Source organism: Syngnathus acus, chromosome 1 (assembly GCF_901709675.1).
Source record: "Syngnathus acus chromosome 1, fSynAcu1.2, whole genome shotgun sequence".
NCBI lineage: Eukaryota > Metazoa > Chordata > Actinopteri > Syngnathiformes > Syngnathidae > Syngnathus > Syngnathus acus.
Genome location: NC_051087.1, coordinates 4,072,501 through 4,093,612, shown reverse-complemented (window position 1 = coordinate 4,093,612; position 21,112 = coordinate 4,072,501). Strand labels below are relative to the sequence as shown.

The following is a 21,112-nucleotide window of genomic DNA, read 5'->3' as shown; positions in this document are numbered from 1 at the left end:
CTTTTAACCTTACCTCTTAAACTGCTCGAATGCCCTCCGCCATTAAAGTTTCATATTTGATCTTCTCCAGCACGGCCTCCTTCTACGTGTAAGCGTAGGGGCCTCCAAAGTAGCCCCCAGCTCTTCTTGCTGGCTCCACCAGCAGCCATTGTCCTTTTCGCTCCTCCAACAAGGCGTACGTATGCCTTCCGATTTGCAAATCCCAGACTCGTTAGCTCTCCGCCACCTCTGTGCAAGTAGGATAACAGCTTGCCTTGTGCCGTTGTCTTCTTTTCCCCCCAGTCTGTGAACATCTACTGCGAGGTCCATTTTCACTACGAGCTCCGGACCAATCCTGCTCAAAGAGACAACCGCGTGCTTGCTAGGTGTGAATAAATAGCGTCGTCGTTGTTGTTCAAACAGTTTGCCTTTCAATTCTTTGTTTTGGTTCAGCACACTGATATTGTCATTCTTGAACTCCACCGCTCTCTTCTTTAGCCCACCTATTTCCTCCGAGTTGAATCGCACGGTCTAAGTTGACCGTCATGGCGGCGTTCTGCCTATTTTCTTCCCTGATTCAAAAGTTTTTTATTCGCCATGTTTGAGCGTGCCAAACAAGGAATTTGACTTTGGTCAATCACAGCCTCTGTCCAACATTTAGGTGACTAACAACACTCAGGACATGTGATATTCCGGGACGCAGCCATGAGAAGAGTCAGGCCAGCATTGACATCGGGACGCAAATGGATGACAAATCAGCGCTCCAGCACGCCAAAACAGCAGGTCCCAGTAATCGGCAGGGAAGAGGAGGTCTGGGTCTAGGTCGGGACAGACCCTCTCCGCAACAAAGAGCGGCGAAAGCTGGTAGTCCTCGCTGTCCGACGACAGGAAGCTGTGCCAAGAGTAGTGGATGAGACCTTGGAAAAGAGGAAGGTCAGCTGGAAAGACCTGTGGGAAATGGAGGCAGGCAGGGTCAGCTTCCGACTTTGAGCCACCACGTATGATGTGCTGCCCTCACCCACAAACCTGCAACCAGATCTTGCATGTCCCCTCTGCTCAGTCCCAGGCTCACTGGAAGCAAAGTGAGTCTCTCCCAAAGGGAGGTACAACCAGGTGTAGACCTGTACACCTGCTGCAGCCTGCTCACCAACCTCCATCCGTGAGGGGGAACGAGGACACCAGCACCTCGTTCCAGAGGATGCCATGGACGAGGGCATCTATCTACCTTGTGAGTCAAACACCCCATGATGCAGAGGTACACAACTGAAGACGTGAAGAGGCCCATCTTCTACGAGTGGAGTTCACCTGGGCTGACCATGTGTAGAACGGAAGAACAAAAGAACGTACCATCATGTCCTGAAAAAGAAAAGCATTCTATTCCAGGTCTCCCCTATAGCAAAGAAGTGCATTTTAAAACTTCAAATGAGACTCTATGTATCTGTCCGTGCCTGTCTGCATCTAGTCGTTTTGGGGAAAGATTTGAATGAACTTTGAGGGTAACAGTTCTCGTCCTTGAACGTTTTTTTTGTGTGTTTGTTTTTCCAAACAAAATATAAAGTTTCGAAAGTGAAAGGAAATGTCTTCCATTTTCTCACAATTATAAAGATTTGAATATGAACGAAATTTCTTCTATTTTCTTGATGAGTTTGTTTCCTTTTTGAAGACCCTTAGATTTATAAAACACAAATTGTATTCATCTTGTCGTGGTAACTGGCAGTTAGTTGCACGTTATGTGAAAAGCTCTAGCTAATTATATTTTAATTCTATTTTGATTGTATTTTTATGAGCTTTTTTCTTTAATTGCTTTTTATTTGCTATTGCATAATGGTTACTGTCTATTTCATGATGGTCGAAGCCATTTTTGTCATGTACTGAATTTTTGATACGGACCTAAAAAAATAACATTCATTTATATAAGTTTTGGAAGTGAAACGTTTCCTCACAATTATAAAGTTTGGAACTTGAAACCCAATTTCTTCTATTTTCATGAAGAGTTGGTTTCCCTTTTGAAGACCCTTAGATTTATAAAACCAATTGTATTTTCGGTATAACTGGCAGTTGCATGTTACGTGAAAAGCTCTAGCATGTTTTATTTTTAATTCTATATTGGTTGCAGTTTCATGATATTTTTTGTCTTTCGTTTGGTATTGTATAATAGTTACTGTTTGTATTTCATTACGGTCGAAGCCATTCTTGTCACGTACTGTATTTTTGAATGCACGTTTAATGGAAAAAAAAAACCCCATACAAACATTCATTGATATAATTACTTGAAAGTCAACAAAGCATGCAGGAAAAACCTCTTGCCTTGTGACGATGGACAAGGGAGCGTCATTATGCACCAGAAGTGGCGTAAATAAAGGAGTGCCATGAACGCCTCTTCATTTGCAGTGATGACCTCACCAAGCACCCCATTCTCAGCCCCCCCTCAACTCCACATTTTAGTTAGCCTGCTCTTAGTCAACAACAATCATGCTTGAAAATCAGTGGGAAGAACAATATTTTTTCTGCAGGATTTGTTTCCGAATGATGGCCTGTGCATTGCTTACACGATCGTGTCCAAACGATTTCGGGCTTAAGATGTCCACATCTCACGAAAGAAAAACAAGCCATGCCACCAATGGTACGCAAGTGAACCCATAAAGGCTATTTCAGTGACGTTCCATTCTTTTATGGTCTTTGTGTGTGTCCACAATCGTTGTCATTGTGATTTTTTTTTTTTTTTTTTTTTTAGTTATTTATTAATTAGGTTGGATGTCTTTTTGGTCGCGACGATTTCTACTACTGCCACTAAAGGCACCACCGGGATAAGGGCCACTCGAATGTCGAGGAGACGGCTGTGTATCTGTTCAGTGGAGTTGGAAAAGAATCGAAAAGACAAACAGTGCCGCTCGTCGTGACTCGGATCGGCAACAGTTATGACATTTTGTAAAGACTTAAAGGAAACGAGCAGGCAGCTGTATGACGGAAGACAAAGGGGGTTATATAATGTTACGCGGCCGCTTTTGCGTCCGTGTAGCACGCACGCACTCGTCATAAAGTTCCCAAATGCAGCCAATGAACGAGCAACAAATGTGCAAACTTTCGAAGCGCCATTGAAGATGACGGCGATTGAGCGCTTTATAGGAAGCCCGCTCGCTAAGTTCTTTCTGCTCGTTTGGTTCAGTGGATTCGCCTGCTCGCACCTCTTCACGCAGCTCCAGCAGGTCCGAACGCTTCCTCCCTTCCTAGTCATCCTCGAAAGAAGATGAACTTCTCCAAGCTGCTGTGCTTGGTGCTCGTGTGCAGCGAGCCATTTGGGCAAGGTAAGGCCGTTGAATTCAATGACTATGTTGCTAACCATTTTGCGCAAGCTTTTAGGCGCATGAATAAAACTGGATTTAGGAGACGACGCTTTTGTTGTGTGCGCGCGCGCGCCTTGCTTTTTCTCTGCCGCATCACTTTACTTATACTATAAAGAATAAATTCGGATTTTTGTTAACAAATTGAAATACATTTTTTCATTTTCAAACAGAACATGGCGTTTTTTGAATGTAGATAACATGTTCCCTTGATTTCAAAGAAAACCTATATTTAAAAAAAAAAAATTCAAAACCACTCATGGAAACTTTCATTGCAAACCATTAAGAAAGAATTCCGATTTTTGTTTTAAACAGTTAAAGGGATTCACATTATAAATTTTCCAACCAAACATGGCGTTATAGATCATTAAAATGTGTTACATTGATTTCAAAGAAAGCCTATTTAAAAAAATTTTTTTTTAAAACCACTCGTGGAAACTATCATTGCAAACGATATACACTGTTAGGAATAAATTCGGACCTTTTTTTCAAACAATTAAAAGACATGGTTTTAAAGAAAGCCTTTTTAAAAAAAAACCATTAAAAACGTGGAAACTTTCTCATTGCAAATGCTATCATCTTTATAGAATAAATTCGATTTTTTTTAAACAAAGGGAATCACATTTTGCATGTTCAAACTGAACATTGCGTTTTTGAATATAGATAATCAAAATGTTACCTTGGTTTCAAAGAACCCCTATTTAAAAGAATACATTTAAAACCACTCATTGCAAACGGTCTACACTATAGAGAATAAATTCAGATTTTTTTTGAACAAAAAAAGGAATCAGTTTGCGTTCAAACAGCACACGTTTTTTTTTCTCCCTTTAATCCAAAAGTTAATTTGGTTTCAAAGACAACCTATTCAAAACAAAACATTTCTAACCACAAAACCACTAACCACTCTAGCCACAAAAAGGCTAATAATCACATTTTGCATTTTCACACAGAACATGACGTTTTTCGTTAAAAACAAACATTGACAACCACTCATGGTATAGAGTAAAAAATAATTCATTCAGAAAGCAAGGGAATCACATTTTGCTTTTACAAACAGAACTCGGTGGGGAGGAGTAGAGATCATCGAAATATGTTCCCTTTGTTTTTGTTTGAAACAACATTTCGAACCACTCATAGAAAAGAAGACAAGACAGACACATTCAATTTGGTCTTACGCATGGCGGATTACAATTTGGATCCAGTGGTGTAACGTAAATAACAAAGACAACAATTGACAATGGCAAAATGAATATTGAGAAATGAACATGGCAAATAGCGTCTAACATGCTTTCCTCAAATGTGTACTTTGCACACAGACCAGACCAGAGTGGGTGATACTTTGCCCTCTTCTGCTTTTCTAGTGCTGGCGGACACGGCACCAGAATGCGAGGTCAAAACTCCCGGCACAGCTGTGCAGTGCAAGGGCAAGAAGGGCGGAGTGCTCAAATTGAAAGTCACAGGCACAGTTCCTAGCGGTGAGCCGGATGTCACGTGGCATAAGGATGGGGGCCCTTCCCTTACCAGTGACGACACTGAGTACAAGATTACTGGTACCAAGAAGACCGAACTGAAGATCCTGAACCTGGCAGAAGACGACGAGGGAGAGTACGAAGCCAAAGGCGTCTCACCGGCCGAAAAGTTCAAGGTCCAAGGTTAGATGTTGCCGGACAGCCGCTGGCCGCACGAAATGTTTTAGGAATGTGGGGGGAAAAGGCACGCCCACAGGGACAACACGCACACACTCCACACAGGGAAACTGCGTTTGCAAAATTCTCTTACGCTCAGGAGAAAAGTTGGAGAAAAAAACTGATTTGTCCAAAGTTTGACCAAAATAGCAAAACATCTCGGCGCCTTTTTCCACTTAGTGCCACTGCTCAGAGTGAGTGATTCTGCTTTTCTTGTGCTGGCAGTGGTACCAGTCTGCGTGGCCGCGCAGTCTGCAAAGGTGACATGCAACGGCAAGCTGGATGGAGAGCTCGAATTGAAGATGGATGGCGCCACCACCGCATTCAAATGGTATAAGGACGATACAGAAATTACTGCAGACGGAACCAAGTACGGTCCAGTCAACGAGATTACCCTGACGATCAAGAAGCTGGATGACAACGACGAGAAAGTGTTCAAGGGCAGCGCCAATGGCCAAACATACGAGTTTGCTGTCCAAGGTTTGATATTGCAGGAAAGCCGGTCGCCACACGAAAGCTGTTTGTGCACCATTTCTTGATATAGACACAATCACGCACGCGCACACACACATTTGCAGGCTTGGATTCTCCTGGCAAGCCACAAAAGAGCAAGTCAGAAAAACAAGAAGGTGCACATGACAGCACCTTAGCCAAATGATTACCAAACATTTTGCTAAATGTACACTCACAATCCATCCCGTGTTAACAGAATGTACATCTGCTTTTCTTGTGCTGGCAGTGGTCAACTGCCTTGGCGCCACGGGAACCGTGCAGTGCAAGGGCGAGCTGTCCAAAGCCCTCAAATTGGGAATCTCAGACGCAGTTGGTGATTCTAAAGTCGTCTGGACGAAAGAGGAAGGCGTGGTCCCCGCCAGCAGCCAGAAACTAGGAACCAAGGATGAAGGTCTGAAATTCCCGTCCCTGGCACCAGCCGACGTGGGAACCTACAAGGCCACCTACAACACCGACACGGTGGTGTCCTTCACTGTCAGCGTTCCGGGTGAGTTTGATGTTGCAGGACAATCCACTCACTGGTACGAGAGCCGAAAAGCTTTGATTGACCCGAAAACATTTTGCATTTCATTAGCAGTGGAAACCAACCAATAAGCTAGCCCATTCAGCAGCACTTTTTGTTTTACAAACCGCACTCGCAGTACTGCGCGCAAAAGTGTGCGGCAAGTTCAAACGTTGCCACCTGACCTTTTCCAATTGCCATTCTCCCATTCAGATCTGTCAGGAAACAGCGAGAGCGACACCAAAAAGGAGTCAACTGAGAACGGCAAGGACAACAGCGGCGGCGGCGGCAGCAGTAACAGTGGCACTGACCAAGTCAATTTGGGCGAGGGCAAGGGCAAGGGCGCCGGCGATCACGGCGGCGGCGGCGGCGGCCTGTCCTACTCACCTGCTCTGCTGGTGACTGTCACCCTGGTGCATCTGCTGCTTCAGCTGGCCGCCTAGAAGACAGCAGCAAGCTGAAGGTGGAGGCAGAAAAAGCCAGCGCCGGCCGGCCGGCTAGCCAGCCCACCAGCCATTGATTGGTCTCTGCATGCGTTCTACTACCATTGATTTGCCACTGTACATTTTGCCATTGAATTGCCACCATAGGCGCATTTAGTCGTTGATTAAGCTTACATTTGCCACTGTAGGCGCATTTAGTTGGTAAGTTTTGGCGCATTTAGTCATTGATTAAGCTCATGGAGTTAGATTTGCTTTTCCTTGGATTGCTTGAACTCAATGCTGCTCGATTGTTCTCTTTTCCCTATATTCAATAAAGTCATCAATCTTTGTTTTGAATGAGCTCATTCACAAACGGCTGCTACATTTCGGGCTTTAATGACGACCATTGCGTCGGCTGAGTGTTGAACACATTTGCTCCATCCACCAACGAGATGGTGCTGGTGGTTTTCTCTTGCAAGTCCTGTTACTGTTTGGGGCCAGTGCAGTTTTCTCTCGCAAACAAAACAGTAACGTAATAACCAAGACAACAATTGACAATGGCTGAATGAATATTCAGAAATGAAGAGGGCAAATAGCATGTAACAGTAAGAACGGCGGAGCGGTCAAATTGAAAGTCCAAGGCACAGTTGCTGACCCTGATCCGGATGTCGCGCGGCATAAGGATAATGCACCTTCCAAACTTACTAGTGACAACAATAAGTACAAGAGTACTGGTGCCAAGGACATCGAACTGGAGATCCTGAACCTGGTAGAAAACGACGAGGGCGAGTGCGAAGCCAAAGGCATTACACCAGTCCAAAACTTTAATGACACACACACAATCATTGAGTCAGCTGAGCGTTCAACAAACTTGCTGCATCCACCAAAGATGAAATTGGGCTTTTCTCTTCCCCAAAAGTACAAGCTTCATATTGTAAGTCCTGTCAATAGCCTGCACTGGAACCTTGCATATGGAGGCCCATCGACGAGCCTACGTTTTTGGTCACATCATGACGAGTCCATTGCCAAACTAGATGAATGGCTCGACCCTTGGACTTGCGGGCCAAATTGACTTCTCAATTTTGAGGGGGGGGAAGACGGGTGAACCAGCAGCAGATGGATGGCGTGTTTGTGTGAAGTAATACAAACGACGTGTAACGGTCATTGCAGAATGGTATTTGGCTTTTAGTCGGTAGTAAAGCATGGATATTCAAAAATTACTTTTTGAAAACAAATGCTCTTATTAACAGCATAAAAAAAAAATAAAAAAATCACCCAAAAAATGATCAGTGACGACGCTGATATTAAGAAGAACCGTTCCCAACACCTCAGTGCCTTTTCCCCATCTACTGGGGAAAAGCAGTCACTGCAGGGGAAAATGACCCCCAAAAAAGTGTTCTAACACAATTGATTCAGGTTTGGCGTGCCCGGATTAAACGGCTCCGTGGGTCCTAGTTTGCCCATATCGGTGCTAGGGGCATTGGATCATTGCGGGCAGCTTCGGATAGAGCTGAGGTAGCTGCAGGAGGCGGCGTAGAGGCCTTCCGCTGGCGTGCGGGCAACCTTTGTGCCATACTTTCTCAGTTTTCATCCTTTTTTAGTTTAAATCCGCAATGTACTGAGGCCGCGATGATTGATCCGCAAAGTAGCGAGGGATGTTACGATAAAGCCTAATTGCAATCAGATGCTGAGACGGATACGTATGACGCTGCTGTTCCAGTGCAGTGATTTGTTATGACACGAGGGGGCGCAAGTGGATATGTAATAGAAGTTGAGAAACCTTCGTTTTTTCAGTCACTACCAGAGGCAACTACAGCCAGGCATCTTTACGGTAGTGGGCAGAACTGAGCATCCATCCATCCATCCCGCTTTGTCCCCACGGGGGTTGCTTGAGCCTATCCCAGCGGTCAACGGGCAGTAGGCGAAGGACACCCTGCACCGGTTGCCAGCCAATCGCAGGGCACCCAGAAACAAAGAACCATCCGCACTCGCACTCACACCTAGGGACAATTTAGAGTCTTCAATCGGCTTCCCAAGCATGTTTTTGGGATGTGGCAGGAAACCGGAGTGCCCGGAGAACACCCAAGCAGGCACGGGGACAACATGCAAACCAGAACAGAGCATTCTGTTTAAAAAGCAAACCAATTACCAAATGCCAAAATATTGTAAAACAGTCAAATACAATAGCTTCATGTATTTGAAGTGACGAAAAATATATATATATTTGGTAAATTGGTATGTATTAAAAAATAGAAAATAAAAAAACTTTTGCGGATGAATCGGTCATCACTTTTTTCCCCTTTCAATTTTTTGGGGAGATTTTTTTCAAAATTCGAATCGGTCGAGCCCTTGTCAGGGTTTGCGACATCTTTTTCGGTAGTGTTTTCAAATATATAACATCATTCACTTTAGGTTCATTTCGTCATGCTTTTTGCTCATTTTTAAAATAGGTGGTTTCAAACAACAGGTGCTCTGTCCAGATTTCTTTAACACATCTGGATGTAAATATCATTACATATATTTGTCAGTCTATTGTCTATTTTGGCCTGTTTTGAAAATTGTTCACAGTTGATCCAGATTCATCTATTCTGCGTATTCAATCATGGCTTGCATTGTCTGCGCCGCTCACAATAACAGCACCAGGGTGGTGGCCACTCATCCCTTTCCTGCACTTCGAAAATAGTCTACGTGTACGCACGCAGCAGGCGCCGATGTCCTCCCCCCCTCCACATCTCCACTGTTGCACTACCGGATGATAGCATACAGTGGGCCAGGACATATTGTGTTATTTTGTTGCTGCCCTTTTGAGGCCAAAGTTAAGACAGGAAGCTATATTTATTATTGCATCCTCCTTTTTCATGTCTGTCTATCTCTGCCTGCCTGCTATCTATTGAATACACCCCGTTCACTACGTTGCTTCCGTTTGCTCCATCCCAACTCAATCATTAAGCTATTGCAGGCTTTCAAAATAAACGTGTTTTGTGCTCTTTTGCAGTGAGTGCCTTTTTTTTTTCTCTTTTTTTTTTTTTTTTTTAAAAGCACAGTTAAATGGGATTTCAGATGAAAGATTTTGCACGTGTTCGGGAAAAGAAACAGATTTAAGATGGATAAATAAGATAGGATTCCTTGTTGAGAAACCACAACTGATCTCAGAACTCTGAGATATGTTGTGCAATCGTTGAGCATGACTTGGGTTTGCAGAAGGAGAATGAGTGAAATAGGCCGACGACACAAATGCATGATAACATCTCTGCATTATGTACTGTATGCTTGCGCTCCAATGAGAAGTTGATTTTGTTTCAGATATGCTGAGGCGTGTGTAATGTCCTTGGCACAGTGTTGCAGCTGCTGGTGAGCTCATTTCTTTTTCCTCAGGAAGGGAAGTGACATTCTAGTTTAGAGAGGTTGTCTTCAAGGTTGCACAGAGACAGACAGTACGGGAAACTGCTGTAGAAAATTACACCAAAATTAAATATTAAAAATGTATACTAAAGGTTGCACAGAGAGAGACAGCACAGGAAAATTGTGTCGAAAACTAATCCAAAATAAAATTAAAATTTGCCTTGAAATGCAAAAGTGGACTAACATTTTTCAAGATACATTATAACATCCCGTACAGTTTATTTATTTTATTTTATGGTATCGTAAGTTATCAAAATTGCCACTTGGCCGTCGTCTATTGCAGCCCGGAAGTGGATCCCTCTACCTGTGATTCCTTCTCAAGGTTTCTACCCACCATTTTCTCTTAAGGAAAGAAAAATCCTTGATAGGAGATGATGTTGATTTTTGTGAACCGCAATCCTGGAAGCCATTAAAAATGTGTCATCAATGGCTAGATAAATCAACTTGTCTTACAGATTCAAATGAAAGCTTCTGTTTTTTTCAATAGGGTAAATAAAAGCTTGGTCTATAAACACTGAATCAGCAGTCGAAAATGGATTGGTGGAAGTTGGGAATCGCATTTAAGAGGGTTCGGAAAATACAGTCGCTGTCTTCAAATACCTTAACACGACGGCAAACAGAATCTCACAAGAATAAAAAGCTCAACCGGAAGAAAAATGTCATTGTTGACCGATTATGGCGGTGGACTTAGAGATCCGCTCTAGACCTTCCATGCAAGTTTCTGGTTGCTGGGGAATAGCTGGAGGTCATGACTGGCACTTTGAGCCAGCTGACTGACTTCCCCGCTTCTGAAAACGTCAATGAAAAGCTACTTTCTCCCTCGCCGCTGTGTAGTGAGACAGGGAGGTGGGGAAAGTGTGGCCAATACAGTCAGCCAACACTGGGCAGACTCACAATGTGAACTCTCTGTGAAGCCTTTCTCATGATCCAAGATTTGCACCAATCAGGCAATTGCATTTCTCTCCACTCCAATTATGCGGGGAACACATGCAAATTCACGTGCCGGCCCGCATCACATTGGATGCGACGTAATGGAGACAACAAAGAAGCATGTGATCAGCCCCCTAAAAACAGGGACGACACAGTGTTGGGATTACATAATTCTGTCTTTGAAGAATCGCTGAGTATCTTGAACAGTAAAATGACCTTAGTCGACCTTTCGAATGCAGCCTCGGGGTTTGGTAAACTGTAAACACTAAGTGTGCTCCTTACCACCAGCGGTATTCTGCTTAATAGTATGAAAGATCAAAACATAACATTGTGCTACTCCACTCATGTGCCTTGCCACAATGAGAATATGAAATGACAGGAACAGACTGTTAACTATTATTAAGTGAACAGTTATACAGCTATACAAGATAAAAATAACAAAAATTAAGCAACTTTTTCTGTGATGTTTGACCAGAAATGTCAAAACCAAGTCCAGAAAGTAAAAATCCCTGCCACTGTTTGGCTTTAGTCAACGATGCTTGGAATCAAACTTGCAAGCTAGCTAGGTTCAGAAAGTAAAACCGCTGCTACTGTTTGGCTTTAGCCAAAAATGCTACTAATCAAACAAGCTAGCTGGCTAGCTAGCGAGGAGCTACACGAGCATAATATGCGCTGTATATTTATTGTCCTGACTAAACTGATTTGCATTAGGTCTGCACACCGATGATACGAAAAAATAAATAGCCTAATACAATCATCCCATTGTCTTTTACCTGAAGGGTTTACAAACAAAGCCTTTGATATTCTGGACGACTGTCCTTGTAACAAAGGCCAAACCAAACTATTCCCATGACAGGATGGAGTCAACCAAGCGAGATAAAATTCAATAGTGACTCCATAGTCACACCCAGATCAAGTCTGGTAACATCTTAGATGTGCAACGATGCAATCATGACTTGCTGCTGATACATGACTCAACCTGTTTAGCCAAAGCAATTTAGGATTGCCAAAAAAAAACAACAGTCTACTTCCTGGAGGGTTTCCATCTTAACCACGCAAAATTAAGTTAATTTTAAAAGTTACGCTTTTAACTTTAAAATGACTGCATGGAACTATCACCGATCTATTATCAAACTATATATTAGACAAAAAAAGCTTTGTTAAAATGTGGTTTATGCTGAAATGTTGGTAGTCAGTGAACATGTTTTGAATACGGTTGCGCAAGCGGCAAACCCAGTTGCCGTGACGCTGAAATTCCAAGGAGTTTAGAAGGAATCATATTTTGGTTGTAAAGGACAGCTATGTTAACACATGTACTAACACTAAAATACAGCCAAACATCTGAGCTCAAACAAATTCTGAGGATTTTTAACCGTACAATTTGCTCCTTAACAAAGTTGTAATGTCACCTATTGTGATTGTACAGAATTGGATTTGTTCTAGTTGAGAAAATTATATCAAACACGACATCCAATTTTCTCATTGCCACAGGTAATTTCGGTCGTTTTCAAGCAATGGTTGGCATTGAACTTTGGGACATTGTCAAGCATTTGAGACAGTCTATAGCTCTCCTTGAGGTTATAATGCAGTTCTGGTCCAGTTGAAACTTTTGACAAGACTATAGTACACTATTGGGTCATCTTGGATGGTAGGTTGGCATTAAGGATATAGCACTACATTGATTTCAGTATCCAAAGGCCAGTAAAAGTTTTGCTCCTCTGTCTGGTATCCGTGACCTGACCTGTATCCCACAGGGATCCTCTCTATGTAAATCTACAGCTGTAACTTAATATGCAAAACAGAACCAAAGTTAGATTTGTTTTTCAGTAAAATTGTTATTAGTTCTCCTTGATATGTTCCATGTCATCTATTTGAAAGTCCCGAGGCAGGGGTTTTGTTTGCGTTTGCTGCACGCAAATGAGTGTGCGCGCGGTGGGCGGGTCCGTGACGTCACCGCGCACTTGTTTACAACCAATGAGGGAGCAGCGACTCTGCACAAAACTGGTTGCTTCTGGTTTGCACGCATATATATATTAGCGGAGCCGGTGAAGAGGCAAACCATTGGCACAAAGGCGAGCCGGCGGAGCCACAGCCCGACGTTTTAGCGGCGTCAAAACGACGAGACACTCGGGGTAAGTCCGCCGGCTTGAAACACTACACGAGCGCTCGTCATATCCCCCCCCCTCGCGACCAGCGTGTCACTTGACAGAAACAAAAAAACGGAACCGCTGTTTTTGTTTATCGTCTGTCTGCACTTTAACAACAGTGCCACACACAAAAAGATTTTTGAGTAGAAAATTTGACTCGTGTTTTTACTTTAGGAAAAACAAGTTGTTTAACTCTTTGGATCAGCGTGCACGCGCAGTGTTTCTCTTGTTGTCAGTTTTTTTTTTTTTTTTTTGAACAAAATGCTGTGTGCTGATGATGGGAAATCTCAGTGCACTTGTGTTGGTGGTCCATAGCCACTGTGGCACCGCAGTTTCTACGTGGCACTTGTCTGCCACCCTTACTAGTCTATAACAACGACTAACGAGGTCAGATTTTTATTGTTTTTTTGGGACACAATTAATTTATTGCTGTTCTTTGGAATTAATGATTGATAATTTTTCATGCCTACTGCTGCTGATTATTGTTCTTTATTCAGTTAGTATCACTTGGCCAAATCTCTAACATTTCATACTAATAAATAAAAACAAATGTTAAACACATGTCCTGAGTGTTGTTAGTCACCTAAATATTGAACAGAGGCTGAGATGTACCAAAGTCAAATTCCTTGTTTGGCATACTCAAACATGGCCAATAAAAATTCTTGAATCTTGAAATGATGGCGATGTGTCAAATGGCCAAAGCAACTATTAGCAAGAGAAACTTACTCAATGCATTTTTTTTTTTTTTTTGCCTTTGGTATCAGCATTCAACCTTGAAATAAGGCTCGTATCGGCCTGATATTGCTACTAGTAATTGTAGTATTAGTCGCCCTTCCTTAGTTATTACTGCTAAACCAAGCAAAGGAAGAATATTGCTAAATCAGTTATGAACCCATAAATCATCAAAAGTGTGATGTATAATGTCAAACAATTCAGATGGGATTATTAAACACCTAAAGGATTCTTCAGTTTCAGCCACACTACATTACAGTAACTGAATACTTCACTCAGACATATAATACAATTACATGTTGCAAAAAAAACCCAACCCTCATGAGAATAAAGTTGTAATTTTACAATAAAAAAATATTCCACACATGTTTGTGTTTTATTCCACACATGTCTGTGTATTTACATGGCATTCCATTTAGGGCAAAAGTGTGGAATGTCTAACCTTTGACACAAAGCAGCTGAGATTAAGAGTTTTTTTTTTTTGTTCTCGCTCGATGCAGCGATGGACATGTTTGTTGTCGTACAAACGGGGTCTCCAAAATAACCGCAGATGTGACTGTGCATGCAGCTGGAATTAAAAATGGGAGAGATGGGGGACAGGAGTTCACTTGTAAGAAAGGCTGACTGTGCTCTTTGGGGGAAAAAAAAAAAAAATCAAAAGGCCACTAGCAGATGTGTTGTAGATTGCCATTTCTAGGTCAGTGGTAACCCCCCCCCCCCCCCCCCTCCTTACACCACCTCACCCTGAGCTCCCGATCCACCCAAGGCCAGCCCACACATTAATCTGCCGTGATGGTATAAAGAGTGCGGCGGCAGTATTAACCAAGCACGAAATTACAAGCGAGAGGTTGCTTTTGGTTCTGTCAGCTTCACTCATTACCGAATGTACATTCTTCAAACAGATTAGCATCTCTTTTTCAGTTCAGTAAAATAAATTACCCAGTCGGTCCAAGTTTGACCAACATAAAATTCCCGAGGATTACGTACGTCTCATTTGGGTTTGAGACCCAGCACGACTGAACCATCCCAAAGAAGTATTTTCGTTATTAGATTGCGTAATTACGCCAAAGTACAGTTTGTGACCTGTGGAGGCAGTAGTGAGTCTGGCACCACAAAAAATGGAAATTCTAACCAAACCTCTTTTGAACACTTCATACTCAAGTCTGACTTGTCATCACAGATTGCGAAAAACAGATGACGCGATTGCGGACGGCAATTACCTTCTGACACAAGCTGAGTCAAAACGTTTCTTCATCCTTTCCACACAGCCCAAATTGCAGAGGAGCTTGGACGGCATGCAAAGTTGTGAAATCTCCTCAGACGGCGCTGATGATCCCCTTAGTAGCGGCCTGCGCACTCCTCGGCAGCCTCGAGTAGTCGTGATCGGCGCTGGCTTGGCCGGACTCGCTGCAACCAAGGTCTTGCTCAAGAGGGGCTTCACTGATGTCACAGTCCTCGAAGCCCTAGACCACATCGGCGGGAGAGTTCAAAGTATTAAGCACGGTGAGAAAAAACAAATATGACTCCATACTGACAAAAGGCAGATCTTGTCTAACCAATTAATGCTGCCACATTACGTGATTGGCATAAGGTACATAAATAAAGTATCTGGTATTGGTATCGGTGCTGACATCAGGCATATTTCACCGTGTAGGTACTCTCAATGTCAAAATGTGGCCGACCAGTCAATAAAAATTTGAAGATTAGAACATCGTCATTAATTTTATGCAATTTTACGTTTTGGGGGTAAACCTTTGGTATCAAAAGTATTAGTGGTATCAGTTCTTGGTATCGGTGACTACTCAAGAACAATCGCAAAAACATAAAATAAAGTATCTATCTATCTTAGAATAAAGTAGTATTGAGTACTGCTAATATTTACTGCATATACTTTATTGATTTGTTCTTGCTTCATAGCAGAAACACAATTTTGTTGCAAAAGCAAATAACTTCAGTCGAGCCTCAGGCGACAGTAAATCTGTCTGGAACACTATACTGTAAATGCATGAGGTCTGATCGGCGTTAGCGTCTCTCCCCAAATAATTATTGCTGCGTTTTGTCTTGCAGGTGAAACAGCTTTGGAGTTAGGAGCCACGTGGATCCACGGCGGCACCGGGAACCCGGTGTACCACTTGGCCGAGGACAACAGGCTGCTGGAGCACACCGCGGATGGCGAGACGAGCGTCGGGCGCATCAGCTTGTACAGCAAGAACGGTGTCGCGCACTATCTGACCAATGTTGGCAAGAGGATCCCCAAAGACCTCGTGGAGGAGTTCAGTGATCTCTACAATGAGGTCAGAGAACCCAAGTTCTTGGAATCGTACCTAAACGTTGAATCGTTAAGTCGGTTTATGTCAGACGCTTGCCTAAATTGTAACATTTCCCCTGCTGCCACGTTAAAAGCATATGGTCGGAAGATTTTATTCAGTAATATCACACACTAAATTTACATCATTTGGAGTCTCATGCATTTCAGTTGACGCATGTGTTCGGGAAGAAATCATAAATGAATGAACATACAAAAACAGTACAAGGAAATTTTAGCTGTAATAAGTTCAACCGGTGATTTTGAGACTTAATTACGAATCGTAAAACAAAACTATCGATGACTCTAAGGCAATTAAAATTGTTCCTTTTGTGTTCTCCTTCCACAGTGCGACAATAGATTAAAATAAAAAACAGCTACTGGAGCACCAATACAGCACAAGCCAACGCTTAATGCCCCCCCCCGTGCCCTCACAAAAACATTGAACAATGCACATTTGTTTTGACCGTTACCAAGCTGATCGCTCCACCGATAAACACACGCCATGGCGCAAGTTATCATATCTTGTCCCTGCCCTAAACATCTAATAAAAGCCCAATCAAACATCTTTGTCTTGCTTGTGGACCAAGACCTAAATGACAGTCACGGCTTTGTATTTCGCAAATAATAGAGCCCTTCTTTCTGCATCATGGGTGCGGGTGTACTACACATCTGGGAAAACAGTGACACAAATATCACAACCACACACGCTACCCTTTCTTTGTGGACATTTTGCCCTTAGCGCTTGTCTATTTTCTTAGCAAACATCACACTAAACCACCAAAACGAGATTACCAGGTTGTCAACATGGACTGGCGTTATTACCCTGTTTTTTTTTTTTTTTTGTGGCTTCAAGCATGTTTGGAAAGCCATAAAAAAACCATTACAAATAAGTGCAGATGTCAGCACAGCAGTATTTTTGTCAGACATACTATTTCCGTGCTAGTCATTAAAAAAAAAAAAAAAAAAGTCAGAGTTGACCTTTCTATCCAACTCTGCCTTCATCACAACATTGTTCTAAACTTCCCGAGTTACAAGTGCAAGAGACATAAATGGGTGTGATCCTCGGCCAAGATTCAATCTGGTCTGGGCAAGTACAAGAGGAACTCGTAATCTAGCAGGAAAACAAAATTGTCAATTCCAATGAACGCTCAATTTCTGTAAAATGGTCTCGAGCTATTCTTTTATATCACAAAAAACTTTCAAAAGGGGTGTGTAGACTTTACAACTCCACTATGTCAGCTGTGAGTGACTCCAGTTCACCAGTGGAGGCCCGGCTCGAGGGACAGAAGATCTGGGTTCACTTCTGTGGTTGTCTTCCTTGTTTGACCTCTGCACATTTTCCTTCCTCTTTTTGCAAAGTGATGACTCTCCGTCTCGCTTTAGGTGTACGAGCAGACTCAGGAATTCTTCCAACACGGGAAGCCCGTCGGCGCCGAAAGCCAGAACAGCGTTGGCATCTATACGCGAGATGTCGTGCGCAAGCGGATTACAATGGAGCCAGATGATTCCGAAAGCACCAAGAAGCTCAAACTGTCCATGCTTCAGCAGTACCTCAAGGTTTGCACGCGTGGAAATGTGGCCTCACCACCAAATGCAGCACAACCTGTCATTTCTCTCTCAAAGCTAGTATTTTTTTTCTTTTAATAACTTCCTACCATGCACTAAGAAATGTTGTAAAATGTCTTTTAGGTTGAAAGTTGCGAAAGCAGCTCTCCCAACATGGATGAGGTGTCTCTGAGCGAGTTTGGCGAGTGGACAGAGATCCCCGGCGCGCATTACATCATTCCCGCAGGTTTCAATAAGATCGTGGCGCTCCTGTCCAGGGACATCCCCCCTCACACCATCTGCCTCAACAAACCAGTCCGCTGCATCCACTGGAACTACTCGGCCCAGCGGGACGACACAAACCGGAACAACAACCACAATCGAAAGACCCTCGACGCCGGGCACCCCGTTTGCGTGGAGTGCGAAGACGAAGAGTGGATAATGGCCGACCACGTGATCGTGACGGTTTCCTTAGGTTTGTTAAAGCACAACCACGAGGCCATGTTCTCACCTTCTCTACCTGAGGACAAAGTGTTAGCCATTGAGAAGCTGGGCATCAGCACCACAGATAAGATTTTCTTGGAGTACGCCGAGCCGTTCTGGAGTCCCGAGTGTAACAGCATTCAGTTTGTGTGGGAAGACGAGGCCCAGCTTGAGCAGATGACCTACCCCGAGGAGCTGTGGTATAAGAAGATCTGTAGCTTCGACGTGCTCTACCCTCCGGAACGCTACGGCTACATGCTGAGCGGCTGGATCTGTGGCGAGGAGGCTCTCTCTATGGAGCGCTGCGATGATGAAACTGTAGCCGAGACATGCACAGAGCTACTCAGGCACTTTACAGGTCAGAAAAGCCCATCAGGATTTGTTGTTTTGTGATTCCTTGACAGAAAATGAATCTTACTGCTGTCAAAATATTTACATTCTTGATGGAGTCATCTCATTTGCACAACCTACATGGAACTGGAAACACGGCACGTTCTGTTGATTGTTGACCGTAAGCAAAAATATTGTCTAACGGGTTTGGGTAAAGAACTTCAAAATGTAAAATGCATGTTGCAGAAAATGACCTGCATTTTCCATCCCGAGCTCCAACATTTAAGAAATATTTGTCCTGGGTCCCAAAATGTACACTAGGTAGAGTAAGCTCACTGACAAGATTAGGTTGAACAACACTGTAATGTCCAAATACACGAGTGACTCATTGAGTATTTGCCCAGCCAACAGTGCGTCACCACCTCAACAAGTTGTATCAGGCTAGACTTTTATTTGTACTCCCACTATATAAATACACACATGCAAGAGATTATAAATGTAATTAGAAACACGGTAGTCAAAGTATCATAAAACTTTGGAATGCACCAGCAACGTTTTAAGTATAAACAGCTTATTTTGCACTGAGTGTACTTTTAGCGGTATCAATGAGCAACAATTACAATGAACCATTATTAATGAATACCCCTCAACCCACAAAATGGGGTTTACAATTTGCCTGTAGATACCACAAAATGGCTGCAAAGCATCTAATCAATTCTGTTTTGATTAGTTTTCTGTGTTCTGCAACACAGCTAACAAGGCAACACCAAGAATGTAGCCTTTACATAATCATAAACGCATGTTACATAAGCAATTCTCTTCATTCATCAAATTCCTCAGCGCAAACAAATCTCAGATGGTTGAAAATGATCAACATCAGCACATGTTAGCATAAAATGACTTCACTACAAACATTGGGCACTCGCTCTTACGAAATGTTTTTTTTTTCCGGCAAAGCAAATGAATTAAAATTTTGTTGATGAAGGTGCCATCATGCTCTTTCCAAGCATAGCTTTTTTTTAAGAATTCTTTTTCCAGAATCATACCATGCCTTGTTGCTAAAATGTGATCATACGTGTAAGCACACTGGCTCAAACGGCTTTCATTGGCCGAAATTACTTTTAGTGAACAGAAAGTTGAAAAAATAATGAACTAGCTTACCAGATGAGTTATGGTGGTGTTATGGCTACACCTTCGGCGAGCAAAGCCTTCTTTGACATGTGGTCTGCCATTTCCTCATGTAACTGAAAAAAATGGCCGACTCAAAGAGATGACACAGGTGATAATGGAGTAACACGCGTTCTGATAGGCTGAGAGCAAACGAAGAGGAACTACTCAACACCTGTCATTAATTAGCTCACCTAGGTTTATTTTTTTTAACTTCTCTTGCTAGTCAAGCTCAATAGTGAGCATATACCAGCGCCAGGAGAGATTGACTAATTGATTTTAATCAATACATTTTTGATGATGCTAATAGTCTTTATCTTCAGGGAACCCTGACATTCCAAAGCCCCGGCGTATCCTGCGTTCCTCCTGGGGTAGCAACCAATACTTTCGAGGCTCCTACTCCTATACCAGGGTAGGCTCCAGTGGCGGAGACTTTGAGAGGCTAGCCATGCCACTGCCTTCCGCCAACAGCACCAAGGCTCCGGTAACAGTTGCTAGATTGTTGACGTTCTTTTTTTTTTTTTTTTTTTTGTAAGTTAGTGCATTTGTTAGAAAACATTGCATTGAGAACATGTCATGGAAAAACAACAACTCGGCATTAAAATACCGTTTGTCACACTGACACGGATGTCATCTTAGCACTAAAGCTCTCATTTATTTGCTCAGGCCCTGCAGCTCCTGTTTGCTGGCGAGGCTACCCACCGCAAATACTATTCCACTACCCATGGTGCATTGTTGTCCGGACAGCGAGAGGCCTACCGTCTGGTGGAGATGTATCAGGACTGGCAAGCTGCTGACACCACAAAGCCTAAAATGTAAAAAAAAAAAAAAAAAGACAAAACAGGTGTGGACAGGGGGAAAAAAAACAACAAAACTTCTTGCAGCTTAATTTATAGTCTTATAAATATATATATGGTGGGCATTATTACTTTTGGTAATATTTTTACTGTAATGTAGATACAAATCCTGCCATGTTGTATGTCAGGTGAAATGCTCAAAGGTTGCCAATGGTGCTATGTCAAAAACGATACTTCTTAATACACAGAAACTATCATCTAATGTCTTTAATAACAGCAACCATGATTTAACTTGATTTTTTTTAATGTAAGTGCCTTCTGTACCCTAATGTTTGTTTATATATATATATAATGTGTGTGTGTATGGATATAAAAACTAAGAGGTTTTCAACCAATTAAAAGCTTTTATCATCTCACAAGATCGTTGTGTTATCATTGTCAAACTATTTTTGGTCATGAATCAACACGCACCGGAAACAAGAAAAAGTGTTGGCAGCTAAAATTGATGGAGATTGGCACAAACTTTGATCAAAAAGTACACTTCTCACTTATTAGCATCTTGATACGCTGCACTTACGAGGTAGCATGTTCAATTTTATCAAATTTTTGGGAGAAATCATTGTGTTTACCTACCCTTGCGGCTCATCAATATAGCCACGCCCACTTCCATGAGATTTCTGACGGCCCTATAGCACCCCCTAGGCCCGATGCAGTGTCATCGCTGCTTTTAAGACCAATCATGTCCATGCAGTTAGCCTGGAAATCTGAAAAAAAAAAAATCATCACGGGTACTTCAAAATATCAATTTGGCTTTTTGCCACCAAGATAA

General features: G+C 42.7%; 2 protein-coding genes across 2 annotated transcripts in view; both read left to right on the top strand.

Moving 5' to 3' along the window:
• The window catches only part of LOC119121608, a 408,423-nt gene that overhangs the window by 89,189 nt on the left and 298,122 nt on the right, over positions 1 to 21,112 (top strand). The window lies entirely within an intron of this gene.
• On the top strand, positions 12,759 to 20,699 carry smox (spermine oxidase). The gene is made up of 7 exons (XM_037262921.1): positions 12,759 to 12,906; positions 14,922 to 15,156; positions 15,721 to 15,947; positions 17,345 to 17,518; positions 17,651 to 18,347; positions 19,810 to 19,970; positions 20,153 to 20,699. Exons 2-7 carry the CDS (start codon positions 14,949 to 14,951, stop codon positions 20,303 to 20,305), a joined length of 1,620 nt encoding a protein of 539 aa, XP_037118816.1. The 5' UTR covers positions 12,759 to 12,906; positions 14,922 to 14,948; the 3' UTR covers positions 20,306 to 20,699.